The 17,292-nt window shown below is 52.0% G+C and overlaps 7 protein-coding genes across 7 annotated transcripts; 4 read left to right on the top strand and 3 right to left on the bottom strand.

Moving 5' to 3' along the window:
• Positions 1–1,509: 1,509 nt before the first annotated feature.
• On the top strand, positions 1,510–3,281 carry HO173_006498 (uncharacterized protein; the record flags this gene model as incomplete). Its single annotated transcript, XM_037308408.1, has 5 exons — positions 1,510–1,578; positions 1,653–2,275; positions 2,330–2,816; positions 2,873–3,039; positions 3,119–3,281. The coding sequence occupies 5 exons, from the start codon at positions 1,510–1,512 to the stop codon at positions 3,279–3,281; spliced, it is 1,509 nt and encodes a 502-aa protein (XP_037164674.1).
• A 1,010-nt stretch (positions 3,282–4,291) lies between these two features.
• HO173_006497 (uncharacterized protein) lies at positions 4,292–5,500 on the bottom strand (the record flags this gene model as incomplete). The annotated part of the gene is made up of 3 exons (XM_037308407.1): positions 4,292–4,975; positions 5,079–5,181; positions 5,265–5,500. 3 exons carry the CDS (start codon positions 5,498–5,500, stop codon positions 4,292–4,294), a joined length of 1,023 nt encoding a protein of 340 aa, XP_037164673.1.
• A 1,118-nt stretch (positions 5,501–6,618) lies between these two features.
• HO173_006496 (uncharacterized protein) lies at positions 6,619–8,414 on the top strand (the record flags this gene model as incomplete). The annotated part of the gene is made up of 3 exons (XM_037308406.1): positions 6,619–6,989; positions 7,055–7,511; positions 7,596–8,414. 3 exons carry the CDS (start codon positions 6,619–6,621, stop codon positions 8,412–8,414), a joined length of 1,647 nt encoding a protein of 548 aa, XP_037164672.1.
• Positions 8,415–9,807: 1,393 nt separating this feature from the next.
• On the bottom strand, positions 9,808–11,041 carry HO173_006495 (uncharacterized protein; the record flags this gene model as incomplete). Its single annotated transcript, XM_037308405.1, has 2 exons — positions 9,808–10,821; positions 10,883–11,041. The coding sequence occupies 2 exons, from the start codon at positions 11,039–11,041 to the stop codon at positions 9,808–9,810; spliced, it is 1,173 nt and encodes a 390-aa protein (XP_037164671.1).
• A 2,527-nt stretch (positions 11,042–13,568) lies between these two features.
• Positions 13,569–14,588, bottom strand: HO173_006494 (uncharacterized protein; the record flags this gene model as incomplete). The annotated part of the gene is made up of 1 exon (XM_037308404.1): positions 13,569–14,588. One exon carries the CDS (start codon positions 14,586–14,588, stop codon positions 13,569–13,571), a length of 1,020 nt encoding a protein of 339 aa, XP_037164670.1.
• A 526-nt stretch (positions 14,589–15,114) lies between these two features.
• Positions 15,115–15,783, top strand: HO173_006493 (uncharacterized protein; the record flags this gene model as incomplete). Its single annotated transcript, XM_037308403.1, has 1 exon — positions 15,115–15,783. The coding sequence occupies one exon, from the start codon at positions 15,115–15,117 to the stop codon at positions 15,781–15,783; it is 669 nt and encodes a 222-aa protein (XP_037164669.1).
• Positions 15,784–15,878: 95 nt separating this feature from the next.
• On the top strand, positions 15,879–17,057 carry HO173_006492 (uncharacterized protein; the record flags this gene model as incomplete). The annotated part of the gene is made up of 2 exons (XM_037308402.1): positions 15,879–16,004; positions 16,053–17,057. 2 exons carry the CDS (start codon positions 15,879–15,881, stop codon positions 17,055–17,057), a joined length of 1,131 nt encoding a protein of 376 aa, XP_037164668.1.
• Between the last annotated feature and the right edge of the window lie 235 nt (positions 17,058–17,292).

The following is a 17,292-nucleotide window of genomic DNA, read 5'->3' as shown; positions in this document are numbered from 1 at the left end:
TTAGGTTGGCAGTCTCAATGATCTGCGCGCTACGGTGCTTAGTGCTGACATTGACTTCGTGCTTGAAAGTTCGACGACGGGATCTTGCAGGAGCTTCTTGATTGCAGGGGTCCATGCTCCACGGTTGCCTAGATTTAAAAGTTCCGGAGGGTGGGGTGGGGTTACCTTACATTACTTGAGCGGGGTTCGGTACAAGGCTACTGGCACTGTCAAAAACTATGAGTATGGGCGATCAGCAAGATAGCCTCAAATGGAGAAGCTAGGCGAACTCTCATCCATCAATTTTCCATCCTTCGTCAGTTCCGATTTCAATCCCAATTCCAAACAGATAAGATACTTAATGTAACATAATATAACATACATGTAATGTAACATAATGCAACATGTAAGATGACCATCTATAATCTTACTGTTCCAGCGCAGCCCAATTTGAAGCATGCACAAGCTTCTATTCGGCAATGTCACGCATGCGGCCTGCTCGATCTGATCTAATACCATACGCGAGCGACATGAATAGACGCATTAACGGATGGATTAATTAATTAATCAATCAACGAATCGATTGACAGACTTTCAACTTCACGCTTCAATTCCACCGCACCTCTGACCCGTACGCATGCAACCTATCGCCCCGTCAGCTTCTCGATCTCATCCCAAAGCGACAACCTTGTGGCGCACCCCCTCTGCCCACGACAATCAACCACAAGCCCCCGTTTCGCCTCGTGGATACACGTACGCGGGCGAAAGAATTGACGCACGGACAGCTCCCACTCTTTGGGGCATTTCAGTGCACTGCTGGCCTGCATACATCCACCTATGTTCATCCACCTACATTCATCCACCTACATTCATCCACCTACAAAATCATTTTTCTGACCTGCAGACGTCCTGCCAAAACCACGCCTCAGATCTGCATACATTCTGCTTCACAACACAAGTGCATAAATCTGCGACCTTATCGCATGCTTTGATTGGTCCGAATCGGAGACGGTGGCCATGGCTCTGCCATTGGCCCCCCAAACGATTGGAAGAGTAAGTAACAAATCACACGTCACTCCGAACCTCACCGATGAGTCGGGCTAGATTTGGTATCGGGCCGCCTCGCTGCTAGACATGCCCAGCATCTTGCTGACCCCGATCATCTCGCGTCTTGATTGAGAACTGTTCGGGACTGCAGCTGCGACCATCAGACTTCTGTCAAGCTATGAGATGTGGGTTGCACCATATGCGCTAGCTCCTATGCCTCTGGTCAGCCGCTCGGGTCTGGGTCATGACCATAATCAGGACGCACAAACGTCACGAATGTCACTGCATCATCCAGCCTTCATCAGTCTGGTTTCCATTGACATTTGGGAATCTTTTGGGGACTTTTTCAGATCGCAGCTTACCTGCTTGAACACCCTGATTTCTTTATCTTCGACTTTGACGGTCACCAATCGAAGCCGAAGCCTTTGCCTTTGAGGAGGTCTTGTCATTAAGAATTTTACAAGCACCATGACTTTCCTGGACATGTTGGGATCATCCTCCGTGATCTCTCTCGATCAAGTAGGAATTGGTGCAGCTGTAGTTTGTCTTCTCGTGAGTATGATTTGTTTCACGTTGTCAATCACTTGAGCCTTTTATCGCCAGGAGACTGATGTATACGTAACCAGACTATAGCTTACTTCGCTGCAAACGTCCTCTATAATCTTTACTTTCATCCTTTGAGAAAGTACCCGGGTCCGAAGCTCCTCGCAGCTTCTCGGATCCCATACCTCAAATGGATGTTCTCGGGGACTCTTGTGCCTGAGCATAGAAAACTGCATGAGCAATATGGGCCGGTCGTTCGAACAGCGCCCGGGGAGCTCTCGTATATCAGTGTAGAGGCCTTGAAAACCATCTACGGTCATCGTCAGCCAGGAGAAGGCTTCCGAAAGAATCCGGCTTTCTTTCAGCCAGCGACCAATGGCGTCCACTCCATCTTGACCTCCGAAGGAGATGCCCACAGTAGGGTTCGCCGGACTCTTCTGCCCGCCTTTTCCGACAAGGCGCTTTCGGAGCAGCAGGACATTTTGCAGCATTTCACGGGACAACTGATCGAGAAATTAGGGGACAGAGTCAAGGACACAGGGTCAAAACCAGTCGACCTGTTCGAATGGTACATCTGGACTACTTTCGACTTGATTGGAGATCTTTCGTTTGGCGAGCCGTTCAACTGCCTTGAACTTGCCCGCTTTACGGAATGGGTCGAGCTTGTATTTAATGCGTTCAAGACTTTTGCCTTTGTCAATATCAGGTATGAGTGTGATTGACCATGTTGTAGGACAGGAAAATACTAATCAAAGCATAGCAAGCAGTTAAGTCCTTTGGACAAGATCGTCAGGCTGATGATTCCAAAATCCATGAAAGCCCGACAAGATAAAGTTTTCAACTTGAATTGTGACAAGGTTGACCGGCGAATCGCATCAAAGTCAGACCATCCGGATTTTCTGTCTTACATTATCAAAAGCAGAGAGGGAGTGGCAATGCCAATCCAGGAGCTGTACGCAAACTCTACGCTCATAGTCCTCGCCGGGAGCGAGAGTACCGCGTCCGGTTTGGCAGGCATAACTTTCCAGCTGCTCAAGCACCCCGAGGCTCTGAAGAAAGCCGTTGACGAGATCCGCGGCGCATTCACCAGCGAACAGGACATTGAGCCTGACAGGGTGAAGCGGCTCCCATACCTCGCCGCCATCGTCTCCGAAGGTCTGAGGATGTATCCGCCCTTTCCGGAAGGGCTTCCCCGCCTCACGCCACGCCAAGGGGCCATGATCTGCGGCCAATGGGTTCCGGGCGGCGTAAGTCACGACCATCCATCCATCTGACAGCGCTTGCTAAACCCCCTTGGATGCAGACCTACGTCCAAGTCAGCACCCACGCGGCTCACCGCAGCACAGCCAACTTCAAAGATCCAGACGTCTTCATCCCGGAACGCTGGCTCGGCGACAAGGAATTCGCGACCGATAACAAAGAAGCCTCCCAACCCTTCTCTCTCGGTCCCCGTAGCTGCATCGGCAGGAAGTAAGTCAACTCATCCACATCTCTCTTTACCCTTCCCCGCACGAAAGGAACCAATGACACCAATAACAATTTTTTTTAGTCTCGCCTACCTCGAAATGCGCCTCATCCTCGCCCGCATGCTCTGGAGCTTCGACATGCACCTCTCCGCCGACTGCCAAGACTGGGACGAGCAGGACAGCTGGATCCAGTGGGACAAGAAACCCCTGCTGGTGCGGTTGCGCCCGGTCGGGAAGCCGGAATAGCGTCGATTCCGATTCATGGGGCAGAGAATCGTAGCCAGAGACGCTCTTTTCGTATGTATGTATGTATGTATGTATGTACGACCGCTGCGCACATCGCGGAGGGTGGGGGTGGGGAAGATTTTCCGACAGCGCAGCTCAACAGCCAGCCGGCACCGTAGCGGCGGTGTGAATTTCAATCGATGATGCTGTCCCGTCTCGTTTCAAAAAACTAAGCATACCGAAATAGAAAATCCGGGCACACTATAACTTTCGATGCTTGTACGACACCGTTCCTTTCCTTTCCTTTCCTTTCCTTTCCTTTCCTTTCCTTTCCTTTCCTTTCCTTTCCTTTCCTGTCCTTTAACCTATTCCCCCCGCCCCGTCATCGTAGATCCGCCCATCGGGACCTTTCGAACCCGGAAGCTTTCCCTCCCCATCCCTATCCCCCCGCCCCGTCATCGTAGATCCGCCCATCGGGAAACTTTTGACCCCGGAAGCTCACCCACGACACTCCGCCGTAGCCTCCGCGGACGCATCGAACATCCCAGTCTTTGAGCACGCAATCGTAAGCTATCGCCCACATATATAGTTCCGCTTACCGCGAACCACCCCCCCTTCCCCCGGCCAACGCAACATGCATACATACGTAGCATTCGAGTGTCCAGGGGGGGAAAAAATATTTATAAAAAATAGGTCGTTTTCCCGGTCGCTTGCGCTAAAGTTCGCCCCGGGGGGAAGAAAAAAAGAAAGGGACTACGGATGCGCATGTATGTCCGGCTTTTCGCTCATTGATAAACTCTCCCCAAGCAACTTTTCTCAATTATGTTCCACCATCAAAATCACAATCACAATCACAATCGCAATCGTCCCGACCCCGACACGTGCCCCGAACCCCCGCCTCTCGCGCGCGCGATGTTGAATCCCGACTCCCATCCCCCACGCGCAGCGGATGGCCCCGAATAGGCAAGTTAAGGTACATACAACACACGAACCAAACCCCCCCCCCCCTTCCTCCCCCCCCCCCCCCTCCCTCAAAGCCTCCAAACCTCAAACCCCAACCTCCTCGTCCCCTCAATCTGCCACTTCTCCCCGAAGCCCTTCGCGCGCTCCAACCGGGCCTCGACGCGCCACTCCGTGCCCGTGACCCTCCCCACCTCCTCCCACAGGCGGGCGAAGCTGGCGAGGTCGTGGCGGAAGAGGACGCCGCCGCTAGGGATGGGGATGGGAACCACGTCGGCGACGAGGGCGCCGACCTGGACGCCCATGACGAGGCTGCCGGCGCGGGGCCGGAGCAAGCGGACGACGCGGACGCAGACGCGGACGCAGGCGGGGAAGTCGAAGTGGTGGAGGAAGAGGCCGAGGTGGACGACGTCCATTTCGCCGTCGAGGCCGCGCAGGGGCAGGTCGCGCGGGTCGAGGACGTCGGCCGGGAAGAAGGTGGCGCGCAGGGTGCGGCGGTCGCGGAAGAGGGCGTAGCCCAGCTCCAGGAACTCGCCGTGCAGGTCCGCGCCGTAGAGGTTCTCGGCCCGGGCGCCGTCCGCGACGAGCTTGCGCACGTCCTGCGCGAAGCAGCAGCCCAGGTCCAGCAGGGTGTGGGCCGGGTCGCGGAGGCGGGCGACGAGGGTCGGGTAGTAGGGCGAGAGGTTGATGGTGAGGTTGAGGAAGAGGAACTGCCCGATGCAGGGGTAGGGGTAGACGTCCCAGGCCTTTTCGCGCTGGAGGGAGGGGGGAAGAACGGGCGTTAGCGGCGGTGGTGATGGTGGGGGAAAGATGGATGGGGTTTGGCGGATGGAGAGTGGGAGAGGAAGGGAAACGTACGATTGCAAATACGTGCGGCTTCACTTGATCCGAGGGGATCTTGCTGTAATTTTCCAGGAGGTCGCGGGTTACGGGATCGATCTCTGCGAGTGAGGTATGGTACCTGGCTTCCTCAGCAAAAAAAACGGAATGTTTGATGAGATACAGGGCAAAAGAATTCGCCGAGGTAAAGAGACTGAATCCTACCAAGGAACAGCTTTGTTGTCTTTCACAGGTTTACTTTCGGGCTGGAGCGGTGGGATGATCGTATGGCCGTTTGTCGCGGTGGTCTCCAGATTGGTCTCTGGTTGAGGTGGCATTTTGGCGTCTTCCTGGTCCATGGTACCGTTCAAAAGCCAGTTCACGTCGGAAGAAGCGATTAAATTGTCAGGTTGGTCGTCAAGGCGGTGCAGCGGGGGAGGTAGAGGAGCAGTGGAAGTCATTGTAACAGAAAACTTTCTGGCTAACACGCAGGCGTGAATTCGGGGATAATGGAGATAACCCTATAGTTTCCAATAGACCAAATTACTTTGGCTTGTGCAGGGGAAGATTGGATGCGAGAAATCGCGCTTTGAGCGGCGGAGAAAAGGGATGAACGAAAGACATCTCGAACCCGCAGTTCCTTGTATGTCATACAGCACCATCATGGTCACAATCGTGTTCATAATCATCACCTCCACCAACACCGCCAATGCCACCATCACCACCGCCATCTACACCACCATTATAAGAAGCACTATCCCAAAGGAGAATCTTACCAACAAGACATGTCGTCTAGAATAACTTTCGTTTAAAAATGCCCCCGTGTGTCTTGGGGGTGTGTTGGCGCTTCTTGGCGCGTCCTACTATCGGCTTTCGGCGCGATAGTAGGCACCGAGGGTTAAGCTCACGGGCCGAAGCTTTAAATTCCCCGTGCTCCGATGTCTGTCAAGAAACCATTTCTTCCGGTTCGCCAATCGCCCCAACTCGGCCTTGTCTTTCAGTTGACTTTTTAGCCGACTTTTAGGCGACTTTTCTCGAGCCACCTAGCAACCCGCTCGGTTACGACTGCGAAATTTCTGAACCCTGGATTGGCGGGATTAAGACACCTGTAAGCCTCGTGAATATTGGCTGGACAGTGTTGAATCTCGAAGCCTTGATGATCTGTCTGTCATGCATACATACGCGCTTTGATGGATGCATGTAAGAACGGAAACAATACATACAATATCACAAGGCAAAGCGATAGGCTCTCCTCTTATCTCACCAAGTCGAATCTGCATGCATGAGTGATTGTGGCTTGAATGCTTGGACACGGACCCCGTGGAAGATCTTGTCCTTTGTGGTCGGACTTTTGGGTAGATGAGCTTGTCCTTGTTGTGGTGTCGTCATGGATAGATCTGATCGGAGGAACGTGGGAGTTGTGGGTCGCAGCAGTAGCACATGCTATCGCCCACTTTTTCTTCGCGAGATATTTGCGCTGGCACGGTGCGACCATTGGCTCTCGGCTGTGCTTCGAATTCTTTTTCGCCACAGGCCAACTTGAAGCCAACCACGTAAAATAAGTGTTTTGGCGGTCGAGATGGAAGACGCAAAGGCTTTCAGTGCTCCGGTCACAGGCTTCAACGACAGCTCAGTCTCAGTCTTCTCCAAATCCAATTTGGACTCGGAAGCTGGCGACATAGAGCTCAATGAACTGCAGGATCACAGTGAACGAAAAGCCGATAATATCTCGACTGACCAAATTGAACTTGTCCCAAAAAAAGCCGACCTGGAAGCCAATGTTTCCGCAAGCTCTCAAACATCAGGCAGGGACCAGAAGAATGAGGATCAAGTCGGAGATTCCAACACTGTCGACTGGGATGGTCCGGATGATCCGAAGAATCCAATGAACTGGCCGGCGTGGAAGGTAAAGACGCATATCTTCCTTGTCAGCGCCATTACTTTCATTAGGTGAGTCTGAACCTCCACGGAAACCAATCTCACTTGATGGACCACTGAACATCTTATGACGGCAGCCCTTTGGGATCCTCCATCCTCGCTACAGGAATACCGCAGATCATGGCCGAATTCCGGTCAACGAACGAGGAGCTTGGGTCTCTTGTGGTTTCAATATACCTGCTCGGCTTTGCGGCTGGGCCGTTGGTGATAGCGCCATTGTCTGAAATGTATGGGAGGTTGCCGCTATATCACTCGTGCAACACAATCTTTGCAGCCTTCACCGTCGCCTGCGCACTCGCCCCAAGCATGAATAGCCTCATCGGTCTTCGATTCCTCCAAGGCTGCGCAGGATCGGCACCACTGGCGATTGGTGGAGGCACAATCTCAGACCTCATCCCGCAGGAGCGGCGTGGAAAGTACATGGGTATATATGCTCTGGGCCCGACGCTGGGACCAATCTTTGGACCGGTCGCTGGTGGTTTTCTGACAGGGGCCAAGGGATGGAGATGGCTTATGTGGTTGCTTCTGATGATTGTGAGTCGTTCTATCTCGGTTAATGTTTGACTGTACCTTCGATGGGCTTTGGTCATCACAACTGACGGTTGTAAACGCAACAAGGAGGGATCAATCACGCTCATGAACTTCGTCTTCATGCGAGAGACCTACGGTGTCGTGATCATGGCTCGCAAAACGCGCGCTCTCCAGCTCAAGACCGGAAACAAGGCTCTGCGATCTGTGTTCGATCAGGGTCTCACAACGCGCCAGCTCTGGCGCAATACCCTCATACGTCCGATCAAGATGCTGGTCTTCTCGCCGATCATCTTCCTCCTGTCCCTTTTCATGGCCGTCGTGTACGGCTATCTCTACCTGCTCTTCACGACCTTCCCCGTGGTGTTTGGGACCTACTATCATTTCTCGATTGGGATAACCGGACTGGTATACCTCGGCCTCGGCGTCGGAAACATCATCGGATTGGTCATCTTTGGTGTTTTCTCAGACAAGATCCTCTTGGCCAAAGCAGCCAGTGGGGAACTGAAGCCCGAGTATCGACTCATACCGATGGTCTGGACCGCCTTCACTGTGCCCATCGGCCTCTTTCTGTACGGCTGGTCGGCGAGGTATGCGATTCATTGGATCGTACCAATCATCGGCACCGGCTTCTTCGGCATCGGACTCCTCGTCACCCTGGTATGCACTCTGACCTACATGGTGGACGCATTCACCGAATACGCCGCCAGTGCGACCGCCGCGAATGCGGTGATGAGATCAATCTTTGGCGCGACGCTGCCTCTGGCCGGGCCGAAGATGTACCAGGCGTTGGGTATAGGCTGGGGTAACAGCTTGCTGGCATTCATCGCGCTGGCCGGGTGTCCGATCCCGTGGATCTTCTACAAGTATGGTGAGCGGATACGGAAGTCGAGCAAGGCGACTTATTAGGGTCGTTGGTTGGAAGAGAAGGGAGGTAAGCAGCAGTCAAGCGGACAAAATGTGGTCCGCGGATCAGGAAGTCGCAATTTGCAGGGCGGTGTAATGAATCATATACCTTTTGTCGGACACGAAACTGACTTTTGTTCAATTCCCCGGCCGACGCAATCCCACCTCGTTGACCGAAAGAAGCAGGACCGGTGGACTCCTGGTGCCGACCTCCGTCCTTTAGCCTCCTCAAAAAAACAATCGGGAATCTTAGCGCGGATCTCTTGTACGTCTCATTCACCAATTCAGAATCTCCTTCCATCCCATCAATGAAAAAAAAAGTCCAGCCAGCCGCGCAATCAACCCATCACCTTCCCCCCCATTCCCTCGATCATGAACGCAGCGAGCGACCTCATCCATCAACGCTCTCTCATCCTCTTGTCTCCTCCTCTCTCCCCTTCTCTTTCACCCTCCCCCTTCGCCATCCCAACCCCATGGTCGAAAACCTTCCCCAAAGGCCACAGACCCCGCCGCCAACCATCGTCATGTACCGGATACCCGGCATCGGCATCGGCATCGGCATCCCGGCCCCATGGTCGGCACTTCCCCCCCCAAAGGCCACAGACCCCGCCGCCAATCATTCGTCATGTACCGGGTGCCCGGCATTGGAGCGGCGGTTCCGTTGCGGCCGAACCCGCAACATATCACCCTCGTCTTCTGCGTACATTAAAGTAGCATCCATCTTTCTCTCTCTCTCTCTCTCTCTCTCTCTCGATCATGTAAAACAACTTCGCCCAACCCCCCGCCCCCCCTTCCATGCCCGGTTCTTGGAAATTGGCAGCTCAACCCCACGCCGTATATGTATACGGCTCCTCGCGGGTCACGGTTTGAATTCGAACGACGTGACGCTTTTGGCTATGGAGGTGTAGAGCGTATGTAGTCTCGGTGTTGCAGGCCGTTGATGGGGGAGGCAGAGGCTGCGATTTGGATATATTAGATTTGTGGGTAAGGGCGAGGCTTGTAGGTGGGATCGATCAGGCTTGAGGTTGTTGAGGAGGAGGTTTCGGAAGGAGCTGCTGAGGTGGGGTGGAGAAGGGGACTTGGGATCCACGTAGGTAGGAATAGTGGAGGGATTGGATGAGGGGGAGGTTAATGGCGGGTTGGATGGGTATAGGGGTGGGAGTGGATGGAGGGGGTTCGTTGTGCAGTCGAATGTATGATGAGAAAATCAAACGCTCTTGCATGTGCTTAGACTACACTGAAAAGACTGTGCTCCTTTCCCTCATACGCAATTCTGTCCCAACTCCTTTACTATTTCATCACACCGCCCCCTCTTCAACTCTACCAATCATCATTCAGCCTCTTCTGCAACTCCAATAGGACGAGAGAGCGTGGAGGTATTGCCTTCCTTACTTTTCTAGAACATGGGGCTTCCGGCTCTTACTTGCTGGAGGCCCTCATGCGCCTTTCCAGCCAATCCATTGAATTTGTCGCCCATGATCAACCTGAGCTCTCCAACCAAAACCATGATGAACATGATGGTAGTAAAGACGGAGATGAGGAAGACCTTGAGGTAGAGCTTCATCAGCCTGATCCTTGCAGATCCGTCAAACGACTTCCAAGCATCAAGCATCGACACGGCACCGCTGCCGCCCAAAATCTCCGGTTTGACTTTGCCACCGAAGGTGCGGTCGAAGGGGACAATAGCCTCATCCTCCTCAGGCAGCATGGAAGCTTGGACACGCTTGAGTGTGACGTCGGCTGGGATGACGACAAGAACGAAGATGCCAATGCCGATGAGACCGATGAGGAACATCTGCAGCAAGGCAATATTCTGCGCGCGAGCGACATTTTCACGGGCCTCTTCATTGAAAGCCTGGGCAGCAAGGAGGAAAAGAGCGCCTGGCACGTAGATTGTAGCTTGTTCGGCGATGGCGAAGACAGCGGTGGGAATGAGGATGTTCCTAACAGCAGTCCTGGAGGGGATGCGGCGGAACCAGCTCTTGCTGCTACGGTTAGAGATGACGATGTGGGTCCAGGTCATCTGAAGACGGCAAAGCGCGATGCTTGCGAAGACGGCAATGAAGGGGCGAGCGACAGGGTGGCTGATGACGTGGGAGCTGAAGAAGCCGACGACGCCGCCGTGCAGAATGTGATAGATGATTGAGACGTGGAGACCACGGAAACGGGCTAGAGGACCGGCTTGGGCGCGGAGGTGCTTGATGGTTGTGCGTATTTTGGATGTGATGGGCTTTTGCTTGACGAGGAAGAGGTCGGATTCGATGACCTTGGCCTTCTCGGATTTCTCGTCTTGAGATATGAGAGGTGCGTCGATTTCATCGGAGTCGGAGTATTCAGTCTTGAAGGCTGTGGCGGTGGGAGTCTCGATGATGGTAAGTGTTGCTACGACGTCGCCATAGGTGTAGGAGATCTGGTGGTGGAAGTTAGCCTCGCCGGTCGTTCGCTACGGAGGGTGATGCTAGACCACTTACCATGGAGATCACGGCCAAGTAGAGGGCAACGGTAGCGAAGATGAGCACGGCGGCCCAGTGGAACTTGTAAAGTGTCTGTTCTGCGTCGTTGCCGTTGTAGTGCTGCTGGGTGACGTCTATAGCGCGGCTGACAAGATGATGAGCCATTCCAGCGGTCATGGCTGCGGTGGGACGTCTTTCTTTGAGATCAATAGGGCCTAATGATGAGTGTGAGGTAGTATATCGTTGTTCGAGGTGAGATGGAGAGGCAATATGAACAGATTGTGTAGGAGGAAAGAACGAAGGAGTCCAGGCAGCTGTGTTACGGACGTCGGTCCAACCTCTGAGCCGGGAGGCGCAGTCTGATCTCATTGGTCGAGCGACTTGGACCCTGCGCTAAATTTACGGAGGTCTGTCTATTATTAGACCAACAGAATTGTTGGCAGTTGCGTGAACTGAACGGAGCAGATCAAAACGTTCGATAATGTGCTAATAGAACTACTCGAGAATAAATTTGGTCGGCCAGGGCGTTCGCCTGATTGGCAATCTCTGCACCATCAGTAGGTTGCTGCGTTCTCTGGGGCTGTTCATGAATCCTTCCTTCAATTGGCCTTTTTCTCGCAGCTTGCCCGCGTTTCATTGTGGACTGAATACAAGCCTGACTCGCGATGGACTCGCATTCTGTGTGTGTTCATCTTGAGTGCAATCGATTGCGAGAGACTCACCGTTATCTATATATGGGATTCAAGTTTTTCGGCGTCGAATTCCCAACGAACACTAGAGATCAGCTTTATTATCTCACTTCATCTTTCGTATACTCCGGAAAAAGATGCGATGTGCCCTCATCGCAAAAGCGAAAAGTTAATCCCTCATGCCGCTCGCTGTCCTTCCGCCCATTGTGTCGTTCTACGAGCTTAGGGAAGTCAAAGTGCCTGCAGCAGAGACAGCAGGAAAAATACCCGCAAATACTGAAATGGAGGTGAGGATCAGCTGCTAAGTGCGCTGCATGGAATGACCAAGATACCCTTTGCTGCAAAATGCAAAATCATAGGAGTGTCATAATCTGCAACTGCCACAATCGTATGGCGGGGGTTCAGGGGTGCAGAGGGGGTTAATGATTAGGATAGCTATGGCTGGGGGGGTTGTTGTGTACTTGTCGATTGTGCTTCATCATCTTTTATACCCTTTCGAGCACACCGAATCCATCGCCGTCGCGATTGCTACCTGTTCAACTTGGTGGCCGAGCTGTCTACCGTTCTTGTAACTGAATACTCGAGTGTGCAGGCGCACCTTTTATGACACGGATGTTAGCCCTGAACAGAGCTTTTCATCCGCTTAGAGATGGTCCTCCACACGTTTCGGCGGATGCGACCTGGACGAATCAAAGCGGTCGCACCGAGCTATTATGCGGTGCTTGAGTACAGCAAATGCCGCCAAATGGATGTTGGTTTTAGAGACATTCCTTCCTGTTTCAAAGGTCCTAGCATGCGGCGTTGCTCAGGCTTGACTGTCTCCATCAACGAATCGTGCTGAAAGTCCTTACAGGCATATATATGGACGGCGGCTCAGAAGCCAAAACATCCTCGTTGCGACGGGTGTACGACTACAGTGGTCAAACGATTCGTACCGTCTGCTGATCGAACCGAAACTAAGTTCCCTGCCAACCGTTTCAGCCATCGGCTGCCCCCAGATCTCATTGCTGTCAGAATATCAAGACGCTCGTCCCCCGTGACTATGGTAAGTATGAGGTACAACTTGAACGAAGTCAGCTTCTAAAGCCCCAAGTTCGAGGTCTCAATCTCTTAATCAGTAGTGCAAAGCTCATGCCTTTGTGCATGGCGATAGAAGACGCACATAATGGCTGCCCTGTGAGCAAGTGACTGAAGCAAGGATTATTTCCGCTGCTGCAATGGCCACGAAGCCGAAGATTCTCGCTTTCGCTACACACTTTGGGTGAAAGTTTTCGTTCTCTAGTAACATCCACAAATTTGCCTAGATTCGTCGGTCGAATATCGTAGATAGCTAGGCCTAGAACATGGACTGTGTCTGATACGGCACATCTCATTTTCTTCTCATTTTCTTCGTGGTTTGTCGCGCTCCTGTCTTCCTAGAAACAAAAACATGTTCAACAACAGTCTCGCCAGATACTGAGCTATGGCCTGTCACACACGCTGTACAATCTATATTTCCACGCTCGAGCTTTTTGTTTCGTGACTATAGAGCTGACTCATAGCTCAAGACAAAGCTCTATACAAGCGCTTGACGATCCATCCAATTCATGCCAACTTGATGCTTTCAGTCAGAGCGGTGGCTTGATACAGACTCCACCGAATTTAAAGAGGCCAGCCAGCGATTCTCACCAGATCCAAGCGGCTGCACAGGATGTAAGTAAGCGTTGGCTACTCGTCTAAAAGAAACCATGAGTGTTCTCTAGCTTATGTTTGCGTATTTTCTCGTTGTCGTTTCGTCGCCATTGCGGAAGGTCCGAGCATGGAGGAAGAAGAGGTCCTGCCCCAACAGTTCTTTGCCTTTACTAAGCTTTCAAGACTTCCTGTCACGTAGAAATCAGCTCACATAGTGCCTCGAAGTTGCCAGAAGCGTGTCAAGAGATGCATTGAGAGTGATTTTGTTGCCATCAACATATGAATAAATACAATGCGTTCGTGACGGCCAAAAAAGTCAGACTCATCCACATTCCGCGCAAATTCTACCGAAAGTACAACTCGCCCGGCTTTGCTACATCAGCTTTCTCAAGGACGACTTCAGGTGAAGAAGAAGAAGAAGAAGAAGAAGACGTAGAGTTATTAGGTCCATTGTCCTCCAGAGTGGTAAGTATCTTCCTTTGGCCAAAGCTGATGGACTGCGCCATTTGCGGGAAGCAAAAGCCAGGGTGGAAGACCGTCAATGCAATAGCTGCGACAGAACACATCACGCTGTCCAGCGCGATGAATTCGGCCTGATCTTGCATGAGTGGATTGCCCCATCCACCCATCATCTCCGCAATCCTGTAGACACATCGGGTGAAAATGGTTGAGAAGGCGATGATCACTGCGCCGGCGAAGAGCTTGAAGCGTAGTGTCTGTAGTTGAGGGTTTACTAGTGTTCCTTCCTTCTCTGGGACTCCATTGCGTCGGGCGAGCTGTCGGCGGAAGAAGAAGAGTCCCGCCAGTGAGGCGAAGATTGCGAGCGTCACTACTTGCATGATAATGCCGGCGATTGCGATGTTGCTTCCAAGGCTCAGTTGATTGAAATTGCCAATGGCGCCAGCGGATAATCCTCCACCAACGGCCTGCAGACTGAGAGCAAAGCAATCACCGGCAATGAAGAGCCAAGTGTAGTACTTCGGTTTAAGATAGGTGTACTGCGGTCCGAATGCTTTGACGATATGCTTCAAAGTCAAGTAGATTCCCACGGCTAGCCAAGCTGGGCCCATGATCAGACAGCAGCGCTGCATGATGAACCCACTGTTGGCGAATGGATTATGGTGAAGAATGAGGCGCCCGACGTAGCCGACTGCTTCGACGAGACAGCCGCAGGAGAGAGCGAACGTGAATGTCCATGTTTTGTATTTGATGCCGAGATAGAGTTGGGTGATGAGGAGGATGATGAAGAGAGCGAGGAAGAAGGCGTTGGCGGGGAGGGAGGGAAAGTAACCGTAGATCGAGTCTTGGACAAGACGTCTCGTGGTGACGGCGTCACAGGTGTATACGTTGGCGTTTGAGGACATATGGACAAGGGAGAGGGGAGCAGCAGATGTTGCAAAAGTGGAAGGAAGACAGTCGCGAGAGAAGCAGAGGTTGCGGAATATTGCAAGTAGTTGTCAATGTGAGAATGCAATAGACTGAGATGATAAATACTGATTTCCATGAAAGGAATCCAGCTTCTTATACGCAACGACAGGAAAGAGATGACGCACCTTGGTTGTGTTAGTAGAGATTCTCAAGTATTACCTCTTTGGGAGCACTTTTCGCAGCCATAGCCCGACTTCACGAGTCCATGTCTGATACATCATACAAGGAAAATATGTTCTTTCGACGCTAAACCCAAAGGGGTGGACTTTCCGTAGCGCCAACCTATTATTATGAATGCCAACAAGTCGACATGAGGGACTTTGTCCTACCTTCTAACTAGTCTTCTACCATTGCATTCCACTCAAGGTATGATGCAGATACAGATATCTGCTAGGCGCTGCTAGACAGCAGCGGCCAATCATGGCTTCTTCGGTGCGCTCCTTCGCAGAATCCTCTTGAACCATGCCGCATACAGGAAAGCCCAGTGGGGCTTGTCAGCAGTGCAAGCAGTGTCATGTAAAGGTCAAACGAATCCTGGACGCTTCTGTCTTCCGTCTCTCAAGAATGCCCTTGTTGATGTTGATCAGTGCGATGAAGCAAGACCTGCTTGCGGCAAATGTGTCAAAGCCAAACGTGTCTGCTTCGGCTACTTGGAAGGACTGGATCTTGTCCTGCGCCATCAGAACGAAGCCGCAAAGGCTGGAGTCAACAGGCGAGTGCACGAAAACAAGAGCAGGTTCCAAACGCCCGAGGATTCCTTCAGGCCTCAGCCTTCTACCACCTTTGCCGTGCCCCATCCCCTCTACGAGCCGGAGGAAACAAACGCACAATGCTTTTTCGTCTCCACATTCGTTCTGTATGGACGAGACACTTCAGCTGACCGAGGATTTCTTGTTCAACAGTCTGCGCGTAGAATCTCCCCTGTCGCTGTGTATATCCGCGGCGTCTAATATCCTATTTGCTAAATGGGAGCGCAAAAATCGTATCGCGGAGCGCTACGCATTTCTCTCTTACACAAAGGCTTTGGAAGCCACCAGAGTGGCTTTGCAGGATCCAGTCGAGAGCATGACTGATGAGACTTTGGTGGCAGTATGTCTACTTGGCTTCTACGAGGTACGCCCAATAGTCTGAATGCAAAGTTGGGGGCAGAGGCAGTCTTTGCTACTCCGCTGAATAAATTCAATGCGAGGCTATGCCACTGACCACACCAAGCTTCAACGAATGCCATGAACTCCAGAATTTCGCCTGCAACCCATTTTAACGGTGCCGCCGCACTAATCCAACGGCGAAAGAACATTCATCAAACGACGAAACTTTCCAAGAAGTTACTGATAGCAGTCAGAAATAACATTGTAAGCCTCTTGCAGATTGCGATGAATGCGTAAATTGACAGCTGGCAGGTTTTCCGAGCGATCCATTTCTCATATCCGATAGATACGGCTTCTGGAATATGGGACGAAGATCTTGATGACATGCCTCGAAATCCTGCAATCTTATTGGACCTCATGTCAGTCGAGGTAGCAGGCCTCCTGGCTGATGCCGTTCACACACCTCCCAAGGTCATCGGCTCAGGCGACGATGGAGACGAATCATTGAATCGTACAGATGGGCTGCTGGAAAGAGCACAATCCATAGATGCTTGTCTTACGTCCTGGCCCGAGACATTGCCCTTACACTGGCATCCTATTCGAGTCTCCAAGGACACCATACCGCAGGAAGTGATCGACGCTGGAATATACGAAGGAAGCTGTGAAATTTACCCGGACATTATGATCTGCAGCACATGGAACGACTGGCGAGTCGCTCGTCTCAGAATCCTTCATCTCATTGCCCAGCTTCGTCTCGTCAGTAGCCTCGATCGTGGTGAAACTGGTGCACGAATCATCACTGAGATAGAAAAGCTAATGAATGGCATTTGCGCTAGCATACCATTCTGCCTCGGTAGTCGCACTGAGCCTGCGCCTTTTTACCAGGCTGATGTGGTTTATCCTGGACTCAAAGGGCGCTTGGATTCGAAGGAGCACGAAAAGACTGCCAGTGCATATGGAGGATGGTACTTATTCCGGCCTTTCAAGGAGTCATTGCAATTGGGACCATATATAAGCGAAAGCCAGCAGGAATGGCTGCATTCTCAACTTTTGCGCCTTGCGAAATTGTACGATATTGAAATATTACTCGCAATGAGGGGCCGCGCGAAGATCGCGAATCAACCACGGCAAGCTTGCATACAAGAATTCCAGTATGAAAATTGCTCTTCAAAGCTAATGCTACAACTCTTGAACTTGAAGTTTGAGTGGACATCTCATCGGTGTTGTACTACTCAGCTTCATTTCTCGCCTTCATTGCAAAGCAAAGATCCACCCCGAGCCGGCCCCCTTTTCTGGCAAAGGATATCCGAATCATAATGCAGCCATTGGGGAGAACCCCACCATAACCTCGCCGTGTTTATTACCAAAGACCTCAGCGTTGGGTCAATTCAGGCTTTGCCTGCTGGAACTGAAGTTCAAAAACACGTCATACCCTTATGAACTAAGACACGCCCGAGAGCAGGTCGCTACATCCCTTCTCAAGTATTCTCTAAGTACACTACAGCGAGCTAGTCACAGGCACACGGAGAAATGTTATGGCTCTGACCACTTT

The sequence above is a fragment of the Letharia columbiana genome, assembly GCF_014066305.1.
Source record: "Letharia columbiana isolate WasteWater2 chromosome Unknown Sc0000019_s0, whole genome shotgun sequence".
Classification (NCBI taxonomy): Eukaryota; Fungi; Ascomycota; class Lecanoromycetes; order Lecanorales; family Parmeliaceae; genus Letharia; species Letharia columbiana.
Note: the sequence above shows the minus strand (reverse complement) of the source record. Positions and strands in the feature narration are given on the sequence as shown.